This window comes from Mercenaria mercenaria, chromosome 19, assembly GCF_021730395.1.
Source record: "Mercenaria mercenaria strain notata chromosome 19, MADL_Memer_1, whole genome shotgun sequence".
Classification (NCBI taxonomy): domain Eukaryota; kingdom Metazoa; phylum Mollusca; class Bivalvia; order Venerida; family Veneridae; genus Mercenaria; species Mercenaria mercenaria.
The window spans coordinates 4,999,100-5,019,385 of record NC_069379.1 but is presented as its reverse complement, the minus strand read 5'-3'; the positions used below and the strand labels follow the sequence as shown (position 1 = coordinate 5,019,385).

The window sequence follows — 20,286 nt, the reverse complement described above, 5'->3', positions numbered from 1 at the left end:
CATACTTTTCATGGGTACAGTTCTGTAACATACAATCGTCATGTATCTGAGATCAAGGCTAGATATTTCTGAAATAGAAATATTGCCAGCTGATGTTGTAACGTTTGGAATATTTAACATTTACGTAACGTCCCATAGATATGCCGTATAATGTTTACATTAGAATTTTTTCAAATACACGGACCAAACATTCAGTGGGAAGATTTAATAAAAAACGATTAAAGCAAAAATGGACTAAAACTTGTTACTTTTATTCACGTGTCCATAACAGCTTAATCAAGTACTGTTTACAGATATTTTTGCTATAGATAAAATGTAACTTCAACACCGTCAAACCATCGCCTAATTCGATAAATATTTGCTTTAAACAGAAACTTCACTACATTTAATAAATATCGCAAATTGTGAGTCGTTGAATTTTCGACACCGTTTTGTTTCTTTGTTTTACTGATATGTTTCATCTCTGTGTTCAGATGGCAGAGGTTTTAAGCTTCTTTTAAGAACGTCTTGCAGACTAATTTGTCAACCTAATATATGGGAGGCATCCAATCTCTATTAAATACACAGACAAGTTCAGCTATATTCTACTGAAACTACAAAAGTATATATCTTGCTGCGAATGCTATTATGCGACGGGCTGTCAAATTCCAACAAATATTCTGCTTGTGAATTACAATGACAAATTGCTTGTTTATTTAATGTCTTATGTAAAGAATGTATTTGGAATTGGAGAAGTATTGGTGTCAATTTGAACGTCTAAACTTAGGTGTATGAGCATCTGTCTGCCCGGTAGCAGGCTAGCTGTTCTCCCAATTCAAATTTTCCTTGAAAATATAAACATTACTTCTCCTTTTACACTTTTTGTTTTCAAGAGAAAACGACGCCTGTATTTATAAGCTCTTAAAGTCTACAATTTAAGCTATGAACTAAAAACGTTTATTGTACCACATTACTACAGCTTATCAGGACACCATTATTAACAGTTTTGTTAAAAAAGTAAGTTTATCTTGAATGAATAATTACACTGAAAACAGCATTTTCAAATTTGTTTATTAGTTACACTTTTGTTGATTTTAAAACAAGAGTTGAAAAAGTCACAGTAAGATATATATGAGTGTGCTTTAGTTATCAATATGATATGCTGGAAATCACCATAATGATTATTATACTGTTCTCTTAAAATCCGATTACCAATTATTTAAATGAGGGCAGACATTGTATATGTACGAGTAAATCACACTTACAGAAAAAATATAGTTCATTTTACTTTCTCTGCCGATTATTTTATTTCATGTTCACCGTTCTGCCCCATTATATCATACTGGGACTCGTTCCAAATATCATTACAGTCAGGACACTCAATAATATGTATTTTATTCCGTAAGAAATGTTTCTCTCCAGCGTATGTCCTTTGTATAGATCACATCACCCTATAACAAACTGGCAATTAGGGACCGAATAAATACACATTTAGGCAACTACATATCGGACTGAACACTTGTTATATCGTAGATGCACCTGCGAGTCTCATGCCCCAATAAGAGGTCGCCGATACTATATTCAAAAATTAAAATATTTTAAACAACAATTTCTGAAAATATATCTCCAAGTTAGTCTAAAATGTCGCATTAAATATGCGCTTATAAAAACAAAAACGAAATCTATAAATACCTAAACCAAAACAAATAGTAATGCGGTAAATGTTCATACCTTTCATTTGTCTTTCATTTGTCTTTCATTTACTTTATTTATTGTAGTAATATATTCTCTTTTTCATACATGAATATGCTGAACACGGCTATTCAAATCGATTATTATTGATAGTTGCATTTAATTTATGAACAATAACAAATAATTTGTCGAACATGTTAGAGCCTACATAAATAATAGTTTTTAAAATTCATATCGCTTCCGTTTTATTACACTGCGCTGTTTCTTCAAGAACTTTATTCTCCTATATATCATATACATGGTTTAGCATACTTAAACTAACTTCTTGATCAACGAATTCATTAGAATACTCTTATATGTCGGCGGAAAATATCCCGCGTGGAAATGTACAGGAACATGACAAAGTGGTCTTAATTAAATTCACCTAAATACAAACGTATCAATAAACTTGACAAGACTGCTTTTAACCCTTACCCTGCTATGTTTCTTGTCCATAATTCAATATGGGCAGTACCATTTATTATTCAAAGGGGTGTTCACTGAAAACTTACTGACTGAATAGCGAACAGTCTTGGTCTGCACTGGTCGCAAAGGCAGAATAACCTGCCGCCAGCAGGCTAAGGGTTAAATGGCACCAAATATATTTTATGTAACTGTTACTGTATAATAATAATGATTTTTTTTATTATCTTTATTTGAAATAATTCTTCTCCATTGACAAAACAAATGAGAGTGCTTAATTAAGCAATTACATAGCGATTCAAATGACAATAGATAGTGATAAAAATGATAAATGTTTTAAAGTATTGATTCTGTTTCTGGTAACTTCTCCAAGACACTGGATTATTTCCTTCGAATAACAAAACTTGCATCCGGGTTGTCAAGTCTAATTCAAGCCAGTTCATTTTGTCGAAAATTGATCTATACTTTCTTCTACTACATCCTTACGTATTTCATATAATATAAAGCAGTCGGCACACTACATTGTCCTGTTCCTTTTATTGTCAGGCTTTGCAGCTTATTACATATAAAACTGTCTTTGAAAGAGTTGTATGTTATGTGTTTTAGTCACTGGCGTCAAGGTCAAGGTTGCTGGTACTAAAAGAAGAAAATGGTTTTGCTCAAAACCTATCTCTAACAATAATCAACTAATCAAACTAGACCATTTTTATTTCTTTGTGTCGAATTCAATGTCAAAATGTACAGGAAAATATTTTTGGCTGAATGATCAAATAGAAAATATGTGAAATAAGCAAACTATTTTGTTCTACGCAAATTCTGAGTTCTGTTATACCGATTTAATTTTCAATGGACTCAGATACTGTGCTGAATTTCTATATTCGGTAAAACACGTTACATAAAAATGACTCTTTAAAACAGGAATTGTTATTTTCAAACGAAATCTTACATGCCACTTAGACAATCTACCAAAGATTACATACATAACCCCGAATAATTTTAAGCAGCTCATCTTTACTCGTACGAAGCAACAATAGCCATTGCCTTATAACTGTTTCTTTTACACTGGATAAAAGCACTAAATGTTTACATCTGATATTAACAGGGACATTGTATCAACATCAAACGGATAAGCTATTTTTCCATAAGACACAAAGTACAAATATTTGATCAATAGCTATCATTTGTCACTTACAAGTATAAAATATTAAAAAAAAAAAACAAACAAACAAGAGCTGTCTCCATAGGATGACACATGCCCCCGATGGCACTTTGAATGAATAGTTATGGCCGATGTTAGAGTTTAGGACCTTTGACCTACGGAGCTGGGTCTTGCGCACGACACGTCGTCTTACTGTGTCACACATTCATGCGTAGTTATTTTAAAATCCATGCATGAATGACAATGATATGGACCGGACACGCCCATCAATGCACTATCATGAAATATGACCTTTAATGTCTAAGTGTGACCTTGACCTTTGAGCTACGGACCTGGGTCCTGCGTGCGACACGTCGTCTTACTGTGGTACACATTCATGCCAAGTTATTTGAAAATCCATCCATCGATGACAAAGATATGGACCGGACACGCCCATCAATGTACTATCCTTTAACGTCTAAGTGTGACCTTGACCTTTGAACTACGGACCTGGGTCTTGCGCGCGACACGTCGTCTTACTGTGGTACACATTCATGCCAAGTTATTTGAAAATCCATCCATCGATGACAAAGATATGGTCCGGACACGCCCATCAATGCACTATCCTTTAACGTCTAAGTGTGACCTTGACCTTTGAGCTACGGACCTGGGTCTTGCGCGCGACACGTCGTCTTACTGTGGTACACATTCATGCCAAGTTATTTGAAAATCCATCCATCGATGACAAAGATATGGACCGGACACGCCCATCAATGCACTATCCTTTAATGTCTAAGTGTGACCTTGACCTTTGAGCTACGGACCTGGGTCTTGCGCGCGATACGTCGTCTTACTGTGGTACACATTCATGCCAAGTTATTTGAAAATCCATCCATCGATGACAAAGATATGGACCGGACACGAAAATTGCGGACAGACTGACAGACCGACAGACGGTTCAAAAACTATATGCCTCCCTTCGGGGGCATAAAAAACTGGTCGTCCTGTGTTATAAAGTGTAATGCTGAAATAGTATAAAAATTGCAGCATATTACTCTCAATATAAACTTAATGATATAAAGCAATGGTTTGCACAATATAAAACAAAGGCAAATAGGTCATTCTCGTTTGTTGTGTGTCCAACCTTTAAATATAATAACTCTCTTCAAATTAATCTAAACATAAAGGAAATAATAAAATCTATAGGAAATTAAAACAACCCACACAACTAAAGGTTGTTGGTAAAATAAATCTTGATTTGTTAATGTAAGCAATTCATTAGTATCAAGCCAATTTTTCTCTGACATTTCGTGATTACATCATTAATAGCAGATTTTATGTTTATGCTTAAACTAAGATGCTTCATTATAATCAAACTAAATTAGGAAAATAATCATTGTGAAAACATTTAAATTCGCTGGCATGAAATTTCGCGCAAACGTGAAGAAGGACTGTTTCGCGCGGGCTTAAATTCGCGCATTTTTAATTTTAGAAAGGGAAAATATCATCAAAAAAAATAATAATAGCGCAGTCTTAAATTCGCGCATCGCTCCTAGCACGAAATACGCGAAAATTCATCCTACGCGAATAAAGATGGTTTCACAGTATTTCACTTTCTGCGCCAATAAGACCATTTTCTATCCTTATGTTCCATATCAAATATCAATATTAAACAGTTTGCCAAATAAATCTTTCCCGATACAATAGTAATTGTTTCTGTTGACACGATTTGTATAAATAGATAACGCCGCTGCCAATGGGAAGACGAACAAAAAGACAAAATGGCAATTTTCATTTTGTCTGATTTAATGTTCCCCCTGGTAGGCACCAAAACAGAAGTCATTTAATACCAATGCAAAAAAAGATAAAGTGTACCAAAATGTATCCGCAGGAATATTTTCGACCAAAAATCGAAATTATATTGTCTTTATGTTAAATATGAAAGCTATTAACAGAGCCGTAAAATTTGATGTTAATGACAATGTTTAAATGTTAAATGAGTTTACATAAAAAAATCGAGTTTTTTTCCGTTCAGTTTTAGACTCACTATTTTTGTATTTGATGAAAACTGTTTTGTTTTTTCCCCACTGAAATTGAACACATCTTTTCTTAAGACACAAGAAATTTGATGAACACGCAAAGTTTAATATACTTATAATTAAATGCACAGAGGCTTAGTTTCATATTCCCTTATGGATGCGCCACGCTAGGAATAATCCTTATTTGGAAAGAAATTAAGACAAGTTATTATGTGTTACATTGGAAGATGTATAGTGCCAAAAGACGATACTCAAATGATGTAAAGGGATAAGAAATCATATATAGGACTGTTTTACTACTAATTAATATAACTTATCGATGTAGTTATAAGGTATTCATCCAGTACATATCTTTTAGCCATTAGTTCATCCTAGTGTGGTGTGAATTTTTAAAGCCTCATTGTTCATCTCCAAATGTAAGTATTACGTTACAATTAATTGTTGTTTGTTTTTATTCTGCTTATTAATAAGCAAACACTTAAGTTTAACAAAACGTATTTGGAGCCATAAAGTATACAATCATAGATTTTTTAATCGTTAATTGTATGATCCAACTGCTTGTCTCTTCTTTAAGATCATTTAAGACCATTTGAGCCATGCCATGGGAAAACCAACATAGTGGGTATGCGACCAGCATGGATCCAGACCAGCCTGCGCATCCGCGCAGTTTGGTCAGGATCCATGCTGTTCGCTAACAGTTTCTCCAATTCCAATAGGCTTTAAAAGCGAACAGCATGGAGCCTGACCAGACTGCGCGGATGCGCAGGCTGGTCTGGATCCATGCTGGTCGCATACCCACTATGTTGGTTTTCTCATGATGCGGCTCATTTATGACTTTATGGATTCTGATAAATCACACTTAATGTTTTAAGTAATATCGATGATGTTTCATTAGAAACATGCTATATCAGGAATACAATCAATTTTATTTTCTATGTTGATTAGACGATGTCTTACCATTTTACTTCTTTATTACACTGCTGAAAATTATCTATATAACCACTATTGACAGTACGAAATAGTTCTTGATGACAGGATATATTGTGCGTAGATTACTCCGCTAAATGAGAAACTTCTATTAGGAAACGAATAAATACTCATTTACTCAGCTGCCACTTCTCACTTTATTACCGTATTTGTTTGTTTAAGAACACGTCTGATTAAGTTTTTAATTCGATGAAAAAGATGAAAACGAATGTTTGGCAAAATGGCAATTAACTAGGTTAAGGAAAGTGTAATTTACTTGCAAGCCAAACAAGTCTTTCTGACTTAACCAAGCTGAGGGCAGGTATTTTGGTGCCTATTATCAGCTTCGCGCAAGGGGAACTCTCATGAACATTTTCTATAACGAACGATGTTCTCCACGATGTAAAATGTAATTACCGTTAGTGTAAAAGTCTCACCCGTAGACTAAGTGTAAAAGTATCACCCGTAGTGTAATTGAAAGCGTTAAGTTATACATTCATCTACACAAATAATTAAAAATACCGGTTGAAAGAAAATCGATGTTACCATTTTTGAAATCTCCCTTGTAATGAAATACAGCTGAAACTCTGTAAAGCGAACTTCCTTATCTCGAAATTCCGGCTATCTCGAAGCATTTGTCAGGTCTATCGCGAAAACACATGCACGAAAGCATCATTTTAAATCGAATTTCGATTTTCTCGGAACAAATGTTTCTAACCCTTGGAATTAAAGATATTGAGTTTCAATCTTTTTCACTGATCATGAAAATGGATAACAAGAATCAAATAATCAGATTGATATCAAGCAAGATTGATGTTGTCAATTAAGGGATAAACTAAGTACCGTTTGATTCAATTTGCGAGATAACGAAAGCTTACATTTTTTCTTCATTGAATTTCGCATGAGCTGAACTCTTCTGTCGACTTGGTTGACACTGGTACAATTCAACTGCGAGTTCCTTTTTTCGGTAAGGCTGCTTTACTTTACATTATTTTAGATGTGGTGTATGTTTATGACACAGTATGAAACAATTATGTTATTTATATTTATTTATTATTCAGAATTGGCATACAAACTTATATAAATAGCAAACCACCTACATGCTAAAATTTCCTTCTGATAAGTAAGGTAAGAAAATATAAGGTTAGACGAAAAAAAAACTTATTTATGTAATCCTGACTAAATATTTAATATATTTTTATACTAGATTCATAAGAATAGTTGAACAATAACTTTTTAGACAGATATGTTTTTGTCAACATCTACTGTCCTTGATAGAGTATTTACTCTTAAAGGCGGTTTCCTACATTTCAATCGGAAGTATGCGTCACCCCGGAAAGCCAATTCAACGAAGTATATCAATTGTGTGGAATGTCTAGAATTCGGACGTACCTATTATGAAATGTCACGTTATGCGTGACTTCATGGTCCTAACACAATACGAAAGAAAGAAAACCAATTGCATGTGTTAATACCGACAGTAAAGATACGTTTTGAGGAATGTAATACCTCTCAATGCCATAGAACATTATTTTCATTAAATGAGCGGTGTGACCACGCCAACATTTAACCATCATTTGCCATAAATGAGAAAATAAAAAAAATGTTTTAATAATAAAAGCACTTTTGAGCTAATATCTATAACTTTCAGAACATCTTTTAAGCCACTGTAACATAACGAGAAAATATTCCTGAAACTGCATTTTGTCTTATACACCTTACTTCATCGAGGATCCTTAATTAGGTACCTTATACCAGACGTGTAGAGAAAACAAACACAACAACAACTCATGACTGCAAAGTTCTTCCCTATTTTCAAGAAAAATGCATCAACTTTTTAAACTGTTGTCGATAAATGAATCCTGTACTAATACAATTTGTTATTTACTGTAAAATCATTTAATTTCGTGGACATGAAATTTCGTGGTTTTGTTCCAAATGGCAATTTCGTGGGGATATAAATTCGTGGATTTCAACTTTTAGACATACAATGAATGAGAATTTTACTTGTACGTTGGGATTAAATTTCGTGGATTGTCTCAACCACGAAATCCACGAAAATTAGTCCCCCACGAATATTAATGATTTCACAGTATACCGCTCATGTATAGATACATTGTCCACGCACATAGTTACACATGACATGTTCTTTTCTGATTCTAAACTACAACTTTAGTATTGATGTATAATCAATTTCCGTTGATATTATATCAACAGGTTCATTTTTATTGATCATCAGATAGCGACAGATAAGCATATTAAAGTCAATCAAACTGAGGACACAAATTAGAGATGATCTGATAAAATGTCAAGGACATCTACTTTTTATTATTGGGATTTCTGCAAGGTCTACTACATTATAGCTATTTAACTCTTTAACCGATGTTTATTGTTCCGGATACAAATGAAATACCAGTTATTTTGTTCTCATATATGACAGCTCGTGTTTATCTGGAATTATGAGTTATTCATAAGTAATTTAACAGAGGAGTCAGTAGCGCAGTGGTTAGCAGTTTTGACTACAACGCCAGCGGTTCAGGTTCGATTCACGACTAGTGTTGTTCAGTGCTAGGTGATTTACTTACATTGGTACTGGTTCCAGAAGTATCGGCCTAGAACGGATGCTAGAGAACTAAATATGACGCCTGCCGTGGGCTCGGCTGGAAATAAGTTGTTCCATCCGCTCCAAGTGGGGACTTTAGACGATTACCCACGTTAAGCAAGACACTTTACTTTTTAACAGACGGTTACAGTCTGTATTTGTTTTAATGATATGATCGGAAATCTTCTTCCTCTCAAACATTAGCGGTTGTTAGAATAATGAGGATGTGCAACATAAATCGCAAGCAATTATCAGACATCAACTTCGTTTGAAATCTGTAGCATCTCCAGTTAATGAATGTTGATGTGGATTTCAAGCAAACATTTTGAAAAATCTTAGCCATTATATCACTGGCCTCTAGCACAAATTTAAGCGCATATCTAGTAAAGGATGTCGGTAATCTGTCAGGAAACTAACTACATATTTTGACCAAAACAATTACCCGAAACAAAAAACTGTAATTTATATTTAGATTTTCGTAGCATTTACCATTTTGTTAACTAGAGACATATTTTATTAGAAACATAAATTATTTGCATCAGAACATAGCACTGCAAGAGAGACGTTTTCTGTCAAATTTAAAATTAATTATTTTGAAGAATTATCCCTAATAACAACTTCAAAACATTTGAACAATTCTTGAAATGAGTGGTCTGTAATTAATCTTAACGACTCAGGCAGTGTGTGGTCTGGTTTTCTTTCAATATCTAGATACCTCGAGTGCCTATTTATGTCTAAATATGTAATATGTAGACCAGGAAATCTGGTTTGATCAACAGTATATCTAAATGTATAAAACGTGTTATCTAACTTGAAATATTTCTTTTACGGCTGAGCATCCTTCAAAATAATTTTAGATTATATTTCGTATAATGATAATAAAAAATTGGTGCTCGAATGAAAATATATCACAAAAATTCATTATCTCCCTAAACGATTAAACAGTCAGTATCATTTTGTTTGACTGCGGTAAATGCTTATAAAAGCTATTTCTAAGTATGTGTAAGGTTGCATGAAAAAAAAATGCTTTAATTTGTTCTATCAGTTTTTTTATGCGTATTGTCATAGAAATATCTTATGTGACAGATAACATACAAATGTTAATCAGGCGTTCTTGCTTCTCAATGTCTTTTTCCTAGATAGATGTCCTTAACTAGAGAGCCATAACTGGTTATAATGTATGGCATACTGTGAAATCATTAATACTCGTAGAGGACTTATTTTCGTGGATTTCGATGTTTATCAATCCTCGAAGTTTAATCCCAACGAACAAGTAAAAGTCCGATTCATTTTATGTTCAAAAGTTGAAATCCACGAATTCATATCCCCACGAATTTGCCGATTAAACCAAAACCACGAAATTCCATGCCCACGAAATGAAATGATTTTACACTATGCTCTCATGTAACACTGTTTGTATAAACGTTATGCAAGTAAAACTCATATTCAGTTAAGACATGCTGTCACATTGAACTATTTACTACTAATATCAGTTTCTGTTTATATAGCATGTCTCTATGGTATTAAAGAAGTGGCAAGTTCATTTGATGTTGTGTTGTAACTCAAAATTCGTCCGTGTAACCATTACATTGTGGCAGCTCCATTTTCTCCAGGGATGGCTACTGTTTCCAATGAACTATCAGCAATTTTATGTTGTGTTATTTGATGCTATATAAAAGAACAAACACAATCAGGTCAATTCAATTCTTTTCTACTGTATAGAATTTGTTAAAAAAAACGAAATTTTTACAATTTAGAATATAATACGGAAATTCCGACTATTTTAAAATGATAGGATCGTGTGTTTGTTATTAGCTAGGCTGATTTTTAAATATTTGAACTCTGAATTCATAAAATGAAATATATGGTTTGATGAATTAAGAATCCTTTAATAATGTAGATTTTAACAAGACTTTTGCAAATAATATGTATTGGACCGAATGTTTTCTTTCGTGAAATTCACATAATATTATGGATAAAGTGATCCATACTTTCAATAAGGTTTGACCGCATTGTTACGAATTATTTCAATCATAAGTTGTCTTTTCTGTACGTCGGGTTAGATTCTATGTAACTTGTATAAATGACGTCACAAAATGATTTCCAGTTTGCCTTACGTGCAGAACTACCTTAAACCTATTTACTTTAAAATGCTTTAAGAATTCATATGAGCAACGCCATGGGAAAACCAACATAGTGCGTTTGCGACCAGCATGGATTTAGACCAGAATGCGCGGATCAATGCTGTGCGCTCTCAAACCCTATCGCAATTAGAGAAAATGTTAGCGAATAGTATGGATCCTGACTGTCTGAATCCATGCTTGTCGCAACGGTACTATGTTGGTTTTCTCGTGGCGCGGCTCATAATTACATCTGATTTGTACTTCTTCCTTTATTTCTTTCTTATGTTATAGGAAGAAAGTCGAAAAGATTGGTACATACACGCCCATTTGACAATATGAGCCGTGCCATGGGAAAACCAACATAGTGGCTTTGCGACCAGCATGGATCCAGACCAGCCTGCGCATCCGCGCAGTCTGGTCAGGCTCCATGCTGTTCGCTTTTAAAGCCTATTGGAATTGGAGAAACTGTTAGCGAACAGCATGGATCCTGACCAGACTGCGCGGATGCGCAGGCTGGTCTGGATCCATGCTGGTCGCAAAGCCACTATGTTGGTTTTGTCATGGCACGGCTCATATGTTTTTTGGTGCGTTCTTATACGCTATTCTGTATCTATTTGTCAGTTGTTTAAAAAACCTTAAATATCTGAAATATCATTCTGTAGGCTGGCCATTTATTCTGGCATAATGACAGAGAATGAGTAGAAATTCTGCAATAAAATTTATTTTGCACCTGATAAATTATTAATGGTTATCTGCAGAAAAGTCTTGTCACATTACCAGTCACTTCGCATGACTGTCAGAACCCGAAAGAAAGGTAACTATTAAGATTATAACAGTGTTTGAGCAAAGCCGTGCTAAGAAATTGAATCATGGATGGTTTATTTTTCTTTCTTTGCCGATAAATCCCCACTATTATGCCCACTGGAATTACACAGCTACAAATGTTGACAGTTTGTCAGATAAAATGTACTCTTGACAATGCGAAATAATTCTTTTCAACGAGCTTGCGGTACATATATATATATATATATAACATCGCTAAGTGACAACTTGTCAAAAGGAAACTAATAAATACTCATTAACCCAGAAACAACATAACAATATATTTCCGTATTTTGATTGCTTCTTATCCCTTACCCTGCTAAATTCCTATAATGAACTTGCCCATCTTTCAATTTGGACAGTACCATTAACTGTTAGTTTAGTTTAATCATATTTTATTGCATACAATTTTCATTTCTACATATATACATAACATACATAATAAATAATCATATATTGAAATGAAAAGGACAGCAAATGGGTTGGACTTAAAGTTATGCGAACATTATAAACAGTCCTCATTATAAACAGTCCTCCCCATTACTATTAACTGTTAAAAGGGGTGCTTACCAAAAATACTGACTGAACTGCAAACAGTGCAGATCGTGATCAGACTGTATGGATGTGCAGGCTGATCATGATCTGCACTGGTCGTAAAGGACGAAGCAATCGTGTTTAGCATGATAAGGGTTAACATCTTACCAGAGGATAGGTAATTGTTGAAATCTTATATTTATATAATTGATTTACATTGTCATTCATGTATCTGCATGAAGAAGGAAACAATCTTATACCCTGCATCATAATTATAATCAGGCGGTTTAACGAAAATTTGCAATGACGGAGGTACGAGTGAGGAAGAACTTACTTCCGGATACAACTGACATAATTCAGCTTATATACCAGGTCAATTTATGTTTTCATTTGGGTTCGACGACGGATTTGACTAAGGGTAAAGCAACACTCGGAGTTTTATTTCATTATTGCATACACATCTGATTGCTCGTTTGCCCGGCTCTGTTTTATGACCTGAAGTTTCTGCTGAATTCTTCCATTTTGTATCGTGAAGTTACATTTTTCTCCTTTTAAATCTCCGTAAGTCTATATTAACGTCGAATCTCTCAATAATGCAAAAAAAACTTATGAACAATATAATGTGACTGATTTGACACAATTAAATCAGTGCTAAAACAGCGCATCAAGTAACACCTGCGATGATAGTAATACCGCAAACGTCTGCTACCGCAGATTGTTTTGAGAAACGGGACGTATTTGTAATGAGTAGAAAATACATTTAACGAAAATTCTTACCTCCTTGATATCTGTGTGGATGTCTTTCATATTGCTGAACGTATAAATTTGAAATATTTCATACAATTAGAAAAATATATTAAAACAGACATTTTATCTGTTCTATACCTGCAACCAATCAAAACAGTCGTAAAATACACAAATTAAATGTTCAAACAAACCAATTTTGTTATAAAGAAAGAAAAGATGATAAAAAATAATATTACTTCTTAATTCTGTCGTATCTTTGAAATAAATGTAAGTTTGACTAAACGTGCACGAAAGTTGATAAATGTACCAACAATTATCAAATATATCTCCGCATGTGATTTGACCTTTGAGTAAGGGCCATGGTTTTTGTGTTTCGCATGACAGTCTGACAAAACCCAGCTAACTATTCTGCCAAATAAAACACAAATATGTCTCTACTTTACTTTCCTATAGTAAATATTTTGATAATTCCATAGAGATACTCTGTCGCTTAGAAGCACACGCAAATGCTAATACATTTTTACTTAAAGAGACATATAGCTAATTTGTGTATCCCCTAGTGGAATTATTTCATGCAACAGCGACTGTTCTGTCAGAAGAAATTCCGTTTTTGAAAGTTCCTCAAATTCCAAAACGTTATTACTCCGATGCAATTTTGTACATGTAAAATTTCCCAGAAAGGCTTTCGTGAAGATATGAACCGGAGGGTAAAAAGATAAATTTCTATGCATTAATATTTCACGGTATTGTTCTTCGATGTTGTGTTTTAAATATGTCACATAATATAAGTATTATACATCCAAATTCTGGGCATAACCGTTTGGCAGTACTATGAAATCATTTAATTTCTTGGGTGCTTGGGCTAAAACGGCACTATAGCCACAGTTATTGTATTTGAAAACATATGCAGACATCTTTTGTTTGTTATTAATACACATGGACTTTAAATTCTATTAAATATTTCATGGCTGTATTTTCATGACTCGTATTTTGCCTTATTATTATACATAAAACCTGATTAGATATTTTGATATATGACAGTAATCGATATCATATATGCACGTGAAGCTCATGTTTCAATTTATGTCAAAATTCGCAGCGCGTATTTACAAAATTTAAATGTAATTTCATGCTATTGTCGTTCACAACCATTGCTATATCATTTTCGGCACGTTTAACATAATAAAACGTAAAGTTTGATATACGTCAACGTCACGTACGTTATAGCTTTGCGAAATACAGGTCAATTTAGTTATTATTTTTTCATACAGGATTAAAATGATATTCTCCAATGTTTTTAAAACATTGATATAAATATTTGTAATCTGCGTTGATATGTTATTGAAGAAATTCTTTTTATTGATGACGTAACCACCAAAGCTAATAAATAGCAGATAATCAGAGAGATATGAATGAAAATTGTTTTCGCCAATTCAAGAAAATATAAACTCAAATATATTGATTTTCATGTCGGGCAATTCCCTCAGACATGAAAACTGCGTTCGTTCAAAATGGACAACATTTTAAAACTATCTGACACGTTGGCTGACACTTTGTTCTTCAATTCCATGAATTTTAAGAATGAAATGTATAAGACCGTATGTATATTTCATTTCACAAAAGTTTAACGTCATCTGCATTTCACAAAATTTATATATTATTGTTCTGTTTATGTGGTGTTAACCAATATCTAATGATTGAATAGAACATCCATTTTTTTTATAAAATGCTAAAGTATTTATTCTACTAAAGGCATTATTATGTGTCAGTTTAATTTGTTTTCTTGGTCGTTAATCGACCGCGATTAGTACGAGTTTAAAGCAATAATGGTGCTCATGTGTAGTAAGTATTCTGTTTACGATACGAAAAAAACACACAAAAAAAAACAAAAAAAAAACAAAAAACAATCGTAAAATAAATTATTACATGTAACAACTTCTGAAGCTTAATTAACATCTTAGCATAAATGTTGTCGTAAAATGCATTATTCTCTGTATATTTCCTAAAATGCAACGTGCAGGACATATAACGTATCATCATTTTGGTAAATAATAAAAAAACGATAAATATGCCTTCTGCTCTAATCTGTAAATGGCAAATAAAAGAAGATAGTTCTAGTACTGGTTGGCAAATATATAATTAGAAATATGAAAACAACTGTATCACTTTGAATAATTTGTGTCACCTGCATCTTAATCCATAGCTGAGAACTGTTAAATTAAAATTTAATGTGTTTTCTTTGTATGCACACATTAATCATTAGCAAAAGTGATAAACAGTATGCTCAAATGTTTTGTCTTATATTTCTATGTTTTAAGATTAGTTTTACGGAACTGACTTGCATTCACAAAAGAAGGGATAACTAACAGACAACATAAATATTATTCAGCTATAAACTCGGATTACTTGTCTTTCGCTAGTGCTGTTTTAGTGTTTATGTATCTATTTCACTGTTGCGTGCCGTTAGGTATCTGTCTAGACCTTTAATGGCACTGCAGTCGGACCAGTTTATTAACAAATGTTGTGTATGCTTTTACTAACCTTCTTACATTTCTCATTTACTTTTGGAGACAATACATTTACGACAAAATTCATGGAATAAAGGCAAGAAAATCTCATGCAAGGCTTAAATTGACGTCTAGATTCAGCTGGAATATAAAATTCCATCTATACTTAATAATACTTTCTTCCGTCATCGTGAGCCCGTTTCTGATTTCGAAAGCCTTTGTCGTATCTCAACAAACACATTCTTTATTTGAAGATACCATGGACTCGTTTTTTGTTATAAGATCACTTTCTTTATTTGTATGCTGCATTGTTTGTGAACCTAGTTTCATACGAAAAAAATATGAGCCGTGCCATGGGAAAACCAACACAGTGGCTTAGCGACCAGCATGGATCCAGACCAGCCTGCACATCTGCGCAGTCTGGTCAGGATCCATGCTGTTCGCTAACGGTTTCTCTAATTGCAATAGACTTTGAAAGCGAACAGCATGGATCCTGACCAGACTGCGCGGATGGCAGGCTGGTCTGGATCCATGCTGGTCGCAAAGCCACTATGTTGGTTTTGTCATGGCATGGCTCATATTAACATTGCTTGATAACTTACGTTCAGATACAGAAAAGAACTTGAGAATGTTATTGTAAACAGAGAAAATGCAATAGTAATTAACTGAACATACTAAATTATTCAACATATTTTTATATATATTTTTCATCGACCACACCTCAGTCATAGCTAAAATGAGTTGATTTATGCCATTTAATATTATTATATAGAATTATATTTTTCTTATCAGTAACATGAAACTGTTTTGATTAATTAATTGCAAATATGTAACATATAAAGCAGACAATGCCCGGCCTGCCGGCGTATGATGTTATTCTTAGCAAATACTGCAATTAAATAGCAATTAGAAGCTATCGATATAGCCCATAAATATCAATACTATCGTTTCATAATGATATTTGTACATCACGGTAAGTACCAAATGTTTTGTTTTCAACAGAATGAATATTACAGTCATGTTTAAACTATTAAATAAATTTCTGTCGCTTTGTTACTATTTTTAACTAGTTCGCGACAGCAAAATGCAATTTGCTTTGACAGTCGTGAGGTGATAAAAAGGTTTATTCAACAGATTGTTATTCTATGGTGTTAAGCTCTTCTCTACAGTAGAACATGTTTTAGAAATAACTTACAAACATGTACCTCCCTAACGCGTTTGAGTATTTACAAAGACAAATGTACTGTGACATTTGCAATATCTATAGGTATGTTTGTCTCACATGTTGGTAAATAGACAAACTGAAAATAAATGTGAAAAAAAAAAATACTGAAGTTTTGAAATTGTGAAGCAGAGGACTTGTTTCTATGATCAAAAGAACGGCTTCCGCCTAGCTGTAAACCTTTATATTTCGTTCAAACGAAGGCGCAATTCAAAAGTCAATAATATGTGAATGCAATTGAATATAATATTTTTGGCAATGAATATTACTCTTGCTTCGCCCCATTGAACAAGAGAAGGTGATCAATTATATACAATGTAAACAAATTTTTCCCAAAGGAGTTCATTGCTCGCTTGCTTGAAGAAAGGGAAACGTTGTTTTAATTAATCACAGGTATTGATGTTTGTGCTATCTTTATTGTGTCTTTAACTGAGCAGTTCCTCTTCACCGATCATAAAGCAATCATTAATCTTTCAGCGTTTGAAATGCTTACACATGGGAAGATGACTTTTGATGTAACAGAAATGAATAATTTTCATTTTGATCAAGCATGTAGTTATTTGTTCACAATCGTCATACTTTGCTATCGACAAACGACATAAATGAAGGTGCTTTCTATTACTTACGTGCAGATACCTTTGCCATGTTTCTAGTGAAATTACAATATTACTTGTTTAAAATATTTTCATTAGTGTTTGTAACAAACGTAACGGCTTGGTTGAATTTTCGTTTAACAGACAAGTTACCTTTTATACACACTGTGTCTTTTTTTTTTTGGTTTGAAACGTCGAAATTAGGACATACTAGTATTACATAAGACAAATTTTAAAAATCAAAATTACTTACCTTTTCAATTAAAAAGGTCCTCTTTCCTCCAAGTTTATCATCGGATTCATGTTGTTTGGCCGAGTCAGAATCACTAGAAACACTTGATTTTAATATTCCATGTATCACTTTTGAAGTGACCTGATTTTGTCCTAAATCTGTCTTCACAACCAGTTGAACAGACGGTGGGGCTGAATTTTGAATTTGTTTATGTTCATGAGAAGGCTTCTTTTTTGAGCTGTGTCTTTTGTGTATTCCTTTAAGAATTTTAGATTTTAAACTTCCCGTTGACGCTTCCTTATTAACCGACTGAAGGTCTCGTAGCTTTGTTTCATTCATTTCATTATCTTTACATTCAGACTCAATTTGTTCGTTGTTTTCGTTTTCTAGCATTAACCGCATGTTTGAATGACAGGAATAATATACTAAATGGTCTAAACTAGATAAATCTGATTGTGGAAAACTCGCAAAGGACGCAACGGTTGGCGTCATATAAAAATCCGTATTGCCTGAATATGACGTCATACCCGATCGTGACGAGTGCATTCCCTCCGACGCCGTATACATACTTCCAGTTAATGTGTTACTGCTAGCGTTAGGCGATAGAAAAAATCTTGAATGATTGACGTCAGAGGTATATGACATCAGTGACATTTGTACTTCCTGTGATGTCTCTGGTAATGACATTTGTTTCTGCATTTTTGAAATTTGTGGAATATTCGTTGAAACGGGAAGATCTTCCAGTGAGATCGGAATTGCATCTGCTGAATCTGGAAGAAGAACTTCGACGCACGTATCTTCATCACTGTCAGTTTGCTGTGCACTTGCCGCAGCAGATTTGTCTACGCCTTTTTCATCATTGTTGCAATCATAATTTCTTTCTATAGCGCTTACATCCATTTCGAAGACAAGCTAATTGTTCGCGTTATGTTTAGATAGATAGTCAATGCTTTTCAATAAGGCAGCACCCATCACCTGAAATGAGAGAAACACACAGTGTTCTGTATATTAAAGTCCAATATTTCTTGTATTTACAGCAGTGTCTAGAAACAAGCTGCTATGTAAATTCTATCAATAGAGAATAACAGTAGTGCTATCACTATTAATACATGGAATTCAATATGCCATTGGATAACAAATATTTTCAGATCTTTTGATTCGTTTCCAGTATATACACTTGATATTTAAAACGTCAGCATATTAATAATTGACGAAAAAGTCTAAAATATATCTGATTGTTCGGGAAATATCCTTTTCCATATTCTATTGAATACATAATTAATAAAATTCTAGTCTAAACTGTACGATATCTTTTATAACTAGTAATCAAACAAACATAATGAAAATCGTGTCACTGCAACAAGTAAGTTATTATATAATTTCTTAAACATAAAGTGTACACGATTTCTTTTTATTAATGTTTTGTTAAATACTTTTTTTATTATCAGTATTTTGAAAGCTGTTGTGTTTTATATCATAAGTCTTTTTTTATCAACAGGATTTCTTTCATTTTATTATCACAATGACCTTGGTCAGTTTGACTGTATCATGAATGATTTTCATTTCACATGCCCAAACCGTGGGCAAGTAGCTTAACAATAAAAAGGAACAGACATTTACTAGTGTCATATTTGGCGTTCCATCTGATGGACGATATATTGCCTTAATTTTGCCAATCTGCAGATTGGTATTTTAAACTTATTTGCAATATTTATATCGTATTATAAACCATTATGTTATCGGCTATGCTTTTGATATTGAAGAGCTCAATTTTCGCGAGCGTTTTGAATTTGCATGCCGCTTTGTTCTCCGATAGAAACGTAAAAATAAAACTACTACGAACATGCATGGAATAACTCTAAATCATGACATTAGATGTAATTAATCCTTGTAACAACAATAAAACATTTGATATTTTTTTCAATCTTGTGGCATCTTGTCTGAAACAGCTAGGAAGTTGGTGTAATATTGCAAAAAGAAATAATAATCATATGCAATAATTTATCTTTGCATGAACCAAAGCTCCGATCTCCCATTGTTTTGATCCGAAAACGCCATTATCCTCTTAAACATGATATTAAATCTCCATATTTAATACCGAGCTAAGTGAATGTTTATTCAGGCGGGAATAGATACAAGTCAATTAGAAAATGCCGTTTGCATATTTACTACATTCATTGTTACAGGTATGGCAACGCTAAAAGCAATATCCTTAAGGAAACATGCATGCGTTTAGTGCAAGTTTAACAAAACATTATGCTAAATTAAGTAGAGTATCATATTCACGTTGGAAGAAAATGTAAAACCCCGTCAGTATAGAATTCCAGCGACAAATCAATATCTACGTACTGGAAATGAAACCGCTATCTGCAATTTAAATGGAAGATTTATAAAAGATACTTTTATGATTAAGGTCATATATGCTAATAGATTTATGGATGTGCTTCCGTTCCTTGTTGCTGCAAATTGCTTCTGAAGAAAAGAGGTGTATATTTTAGCTACATTATTACAAGCTATATCCAATATTTGAAAGCGTCAATGCTGAAAGGATATAGAGCATATCAGATTACAGTAGTATATCAGTGTCACTAATATATATAAGATATGTCCGCATGAATAATTGAATAG

At 33.5% G+C, this 20,286-nt stretch overlaps 1 protein-coding gene across 1 annotated transcript in view; it reads right to left on the bottom strand.

Moving 5' to 3' along the window:
• The window catches only part of LOC123542689 (potassium voltage-gated channel subfamily H member 7-like), a 159,841-nt gene extending 141,172 nt beyond the window's left edge, over window positions 1-18,669 (bottom strand). Inside the window, exon 1 of the mRNA XM_053532066.1 lies at window positions 17,680-18,669. Within this exon, the coding sequence (XP_053388041.1) occupies window positions 17,680-18,558 (879 nt within the window). The 5' untranslated portion in view covers window positions 18,559-18,669. The remainder of the gene's footprint in view (window positions 1-17,679) is intronic.
• Window positions 18,670-20,286: the final 1,617 nt, after the last annotated feature.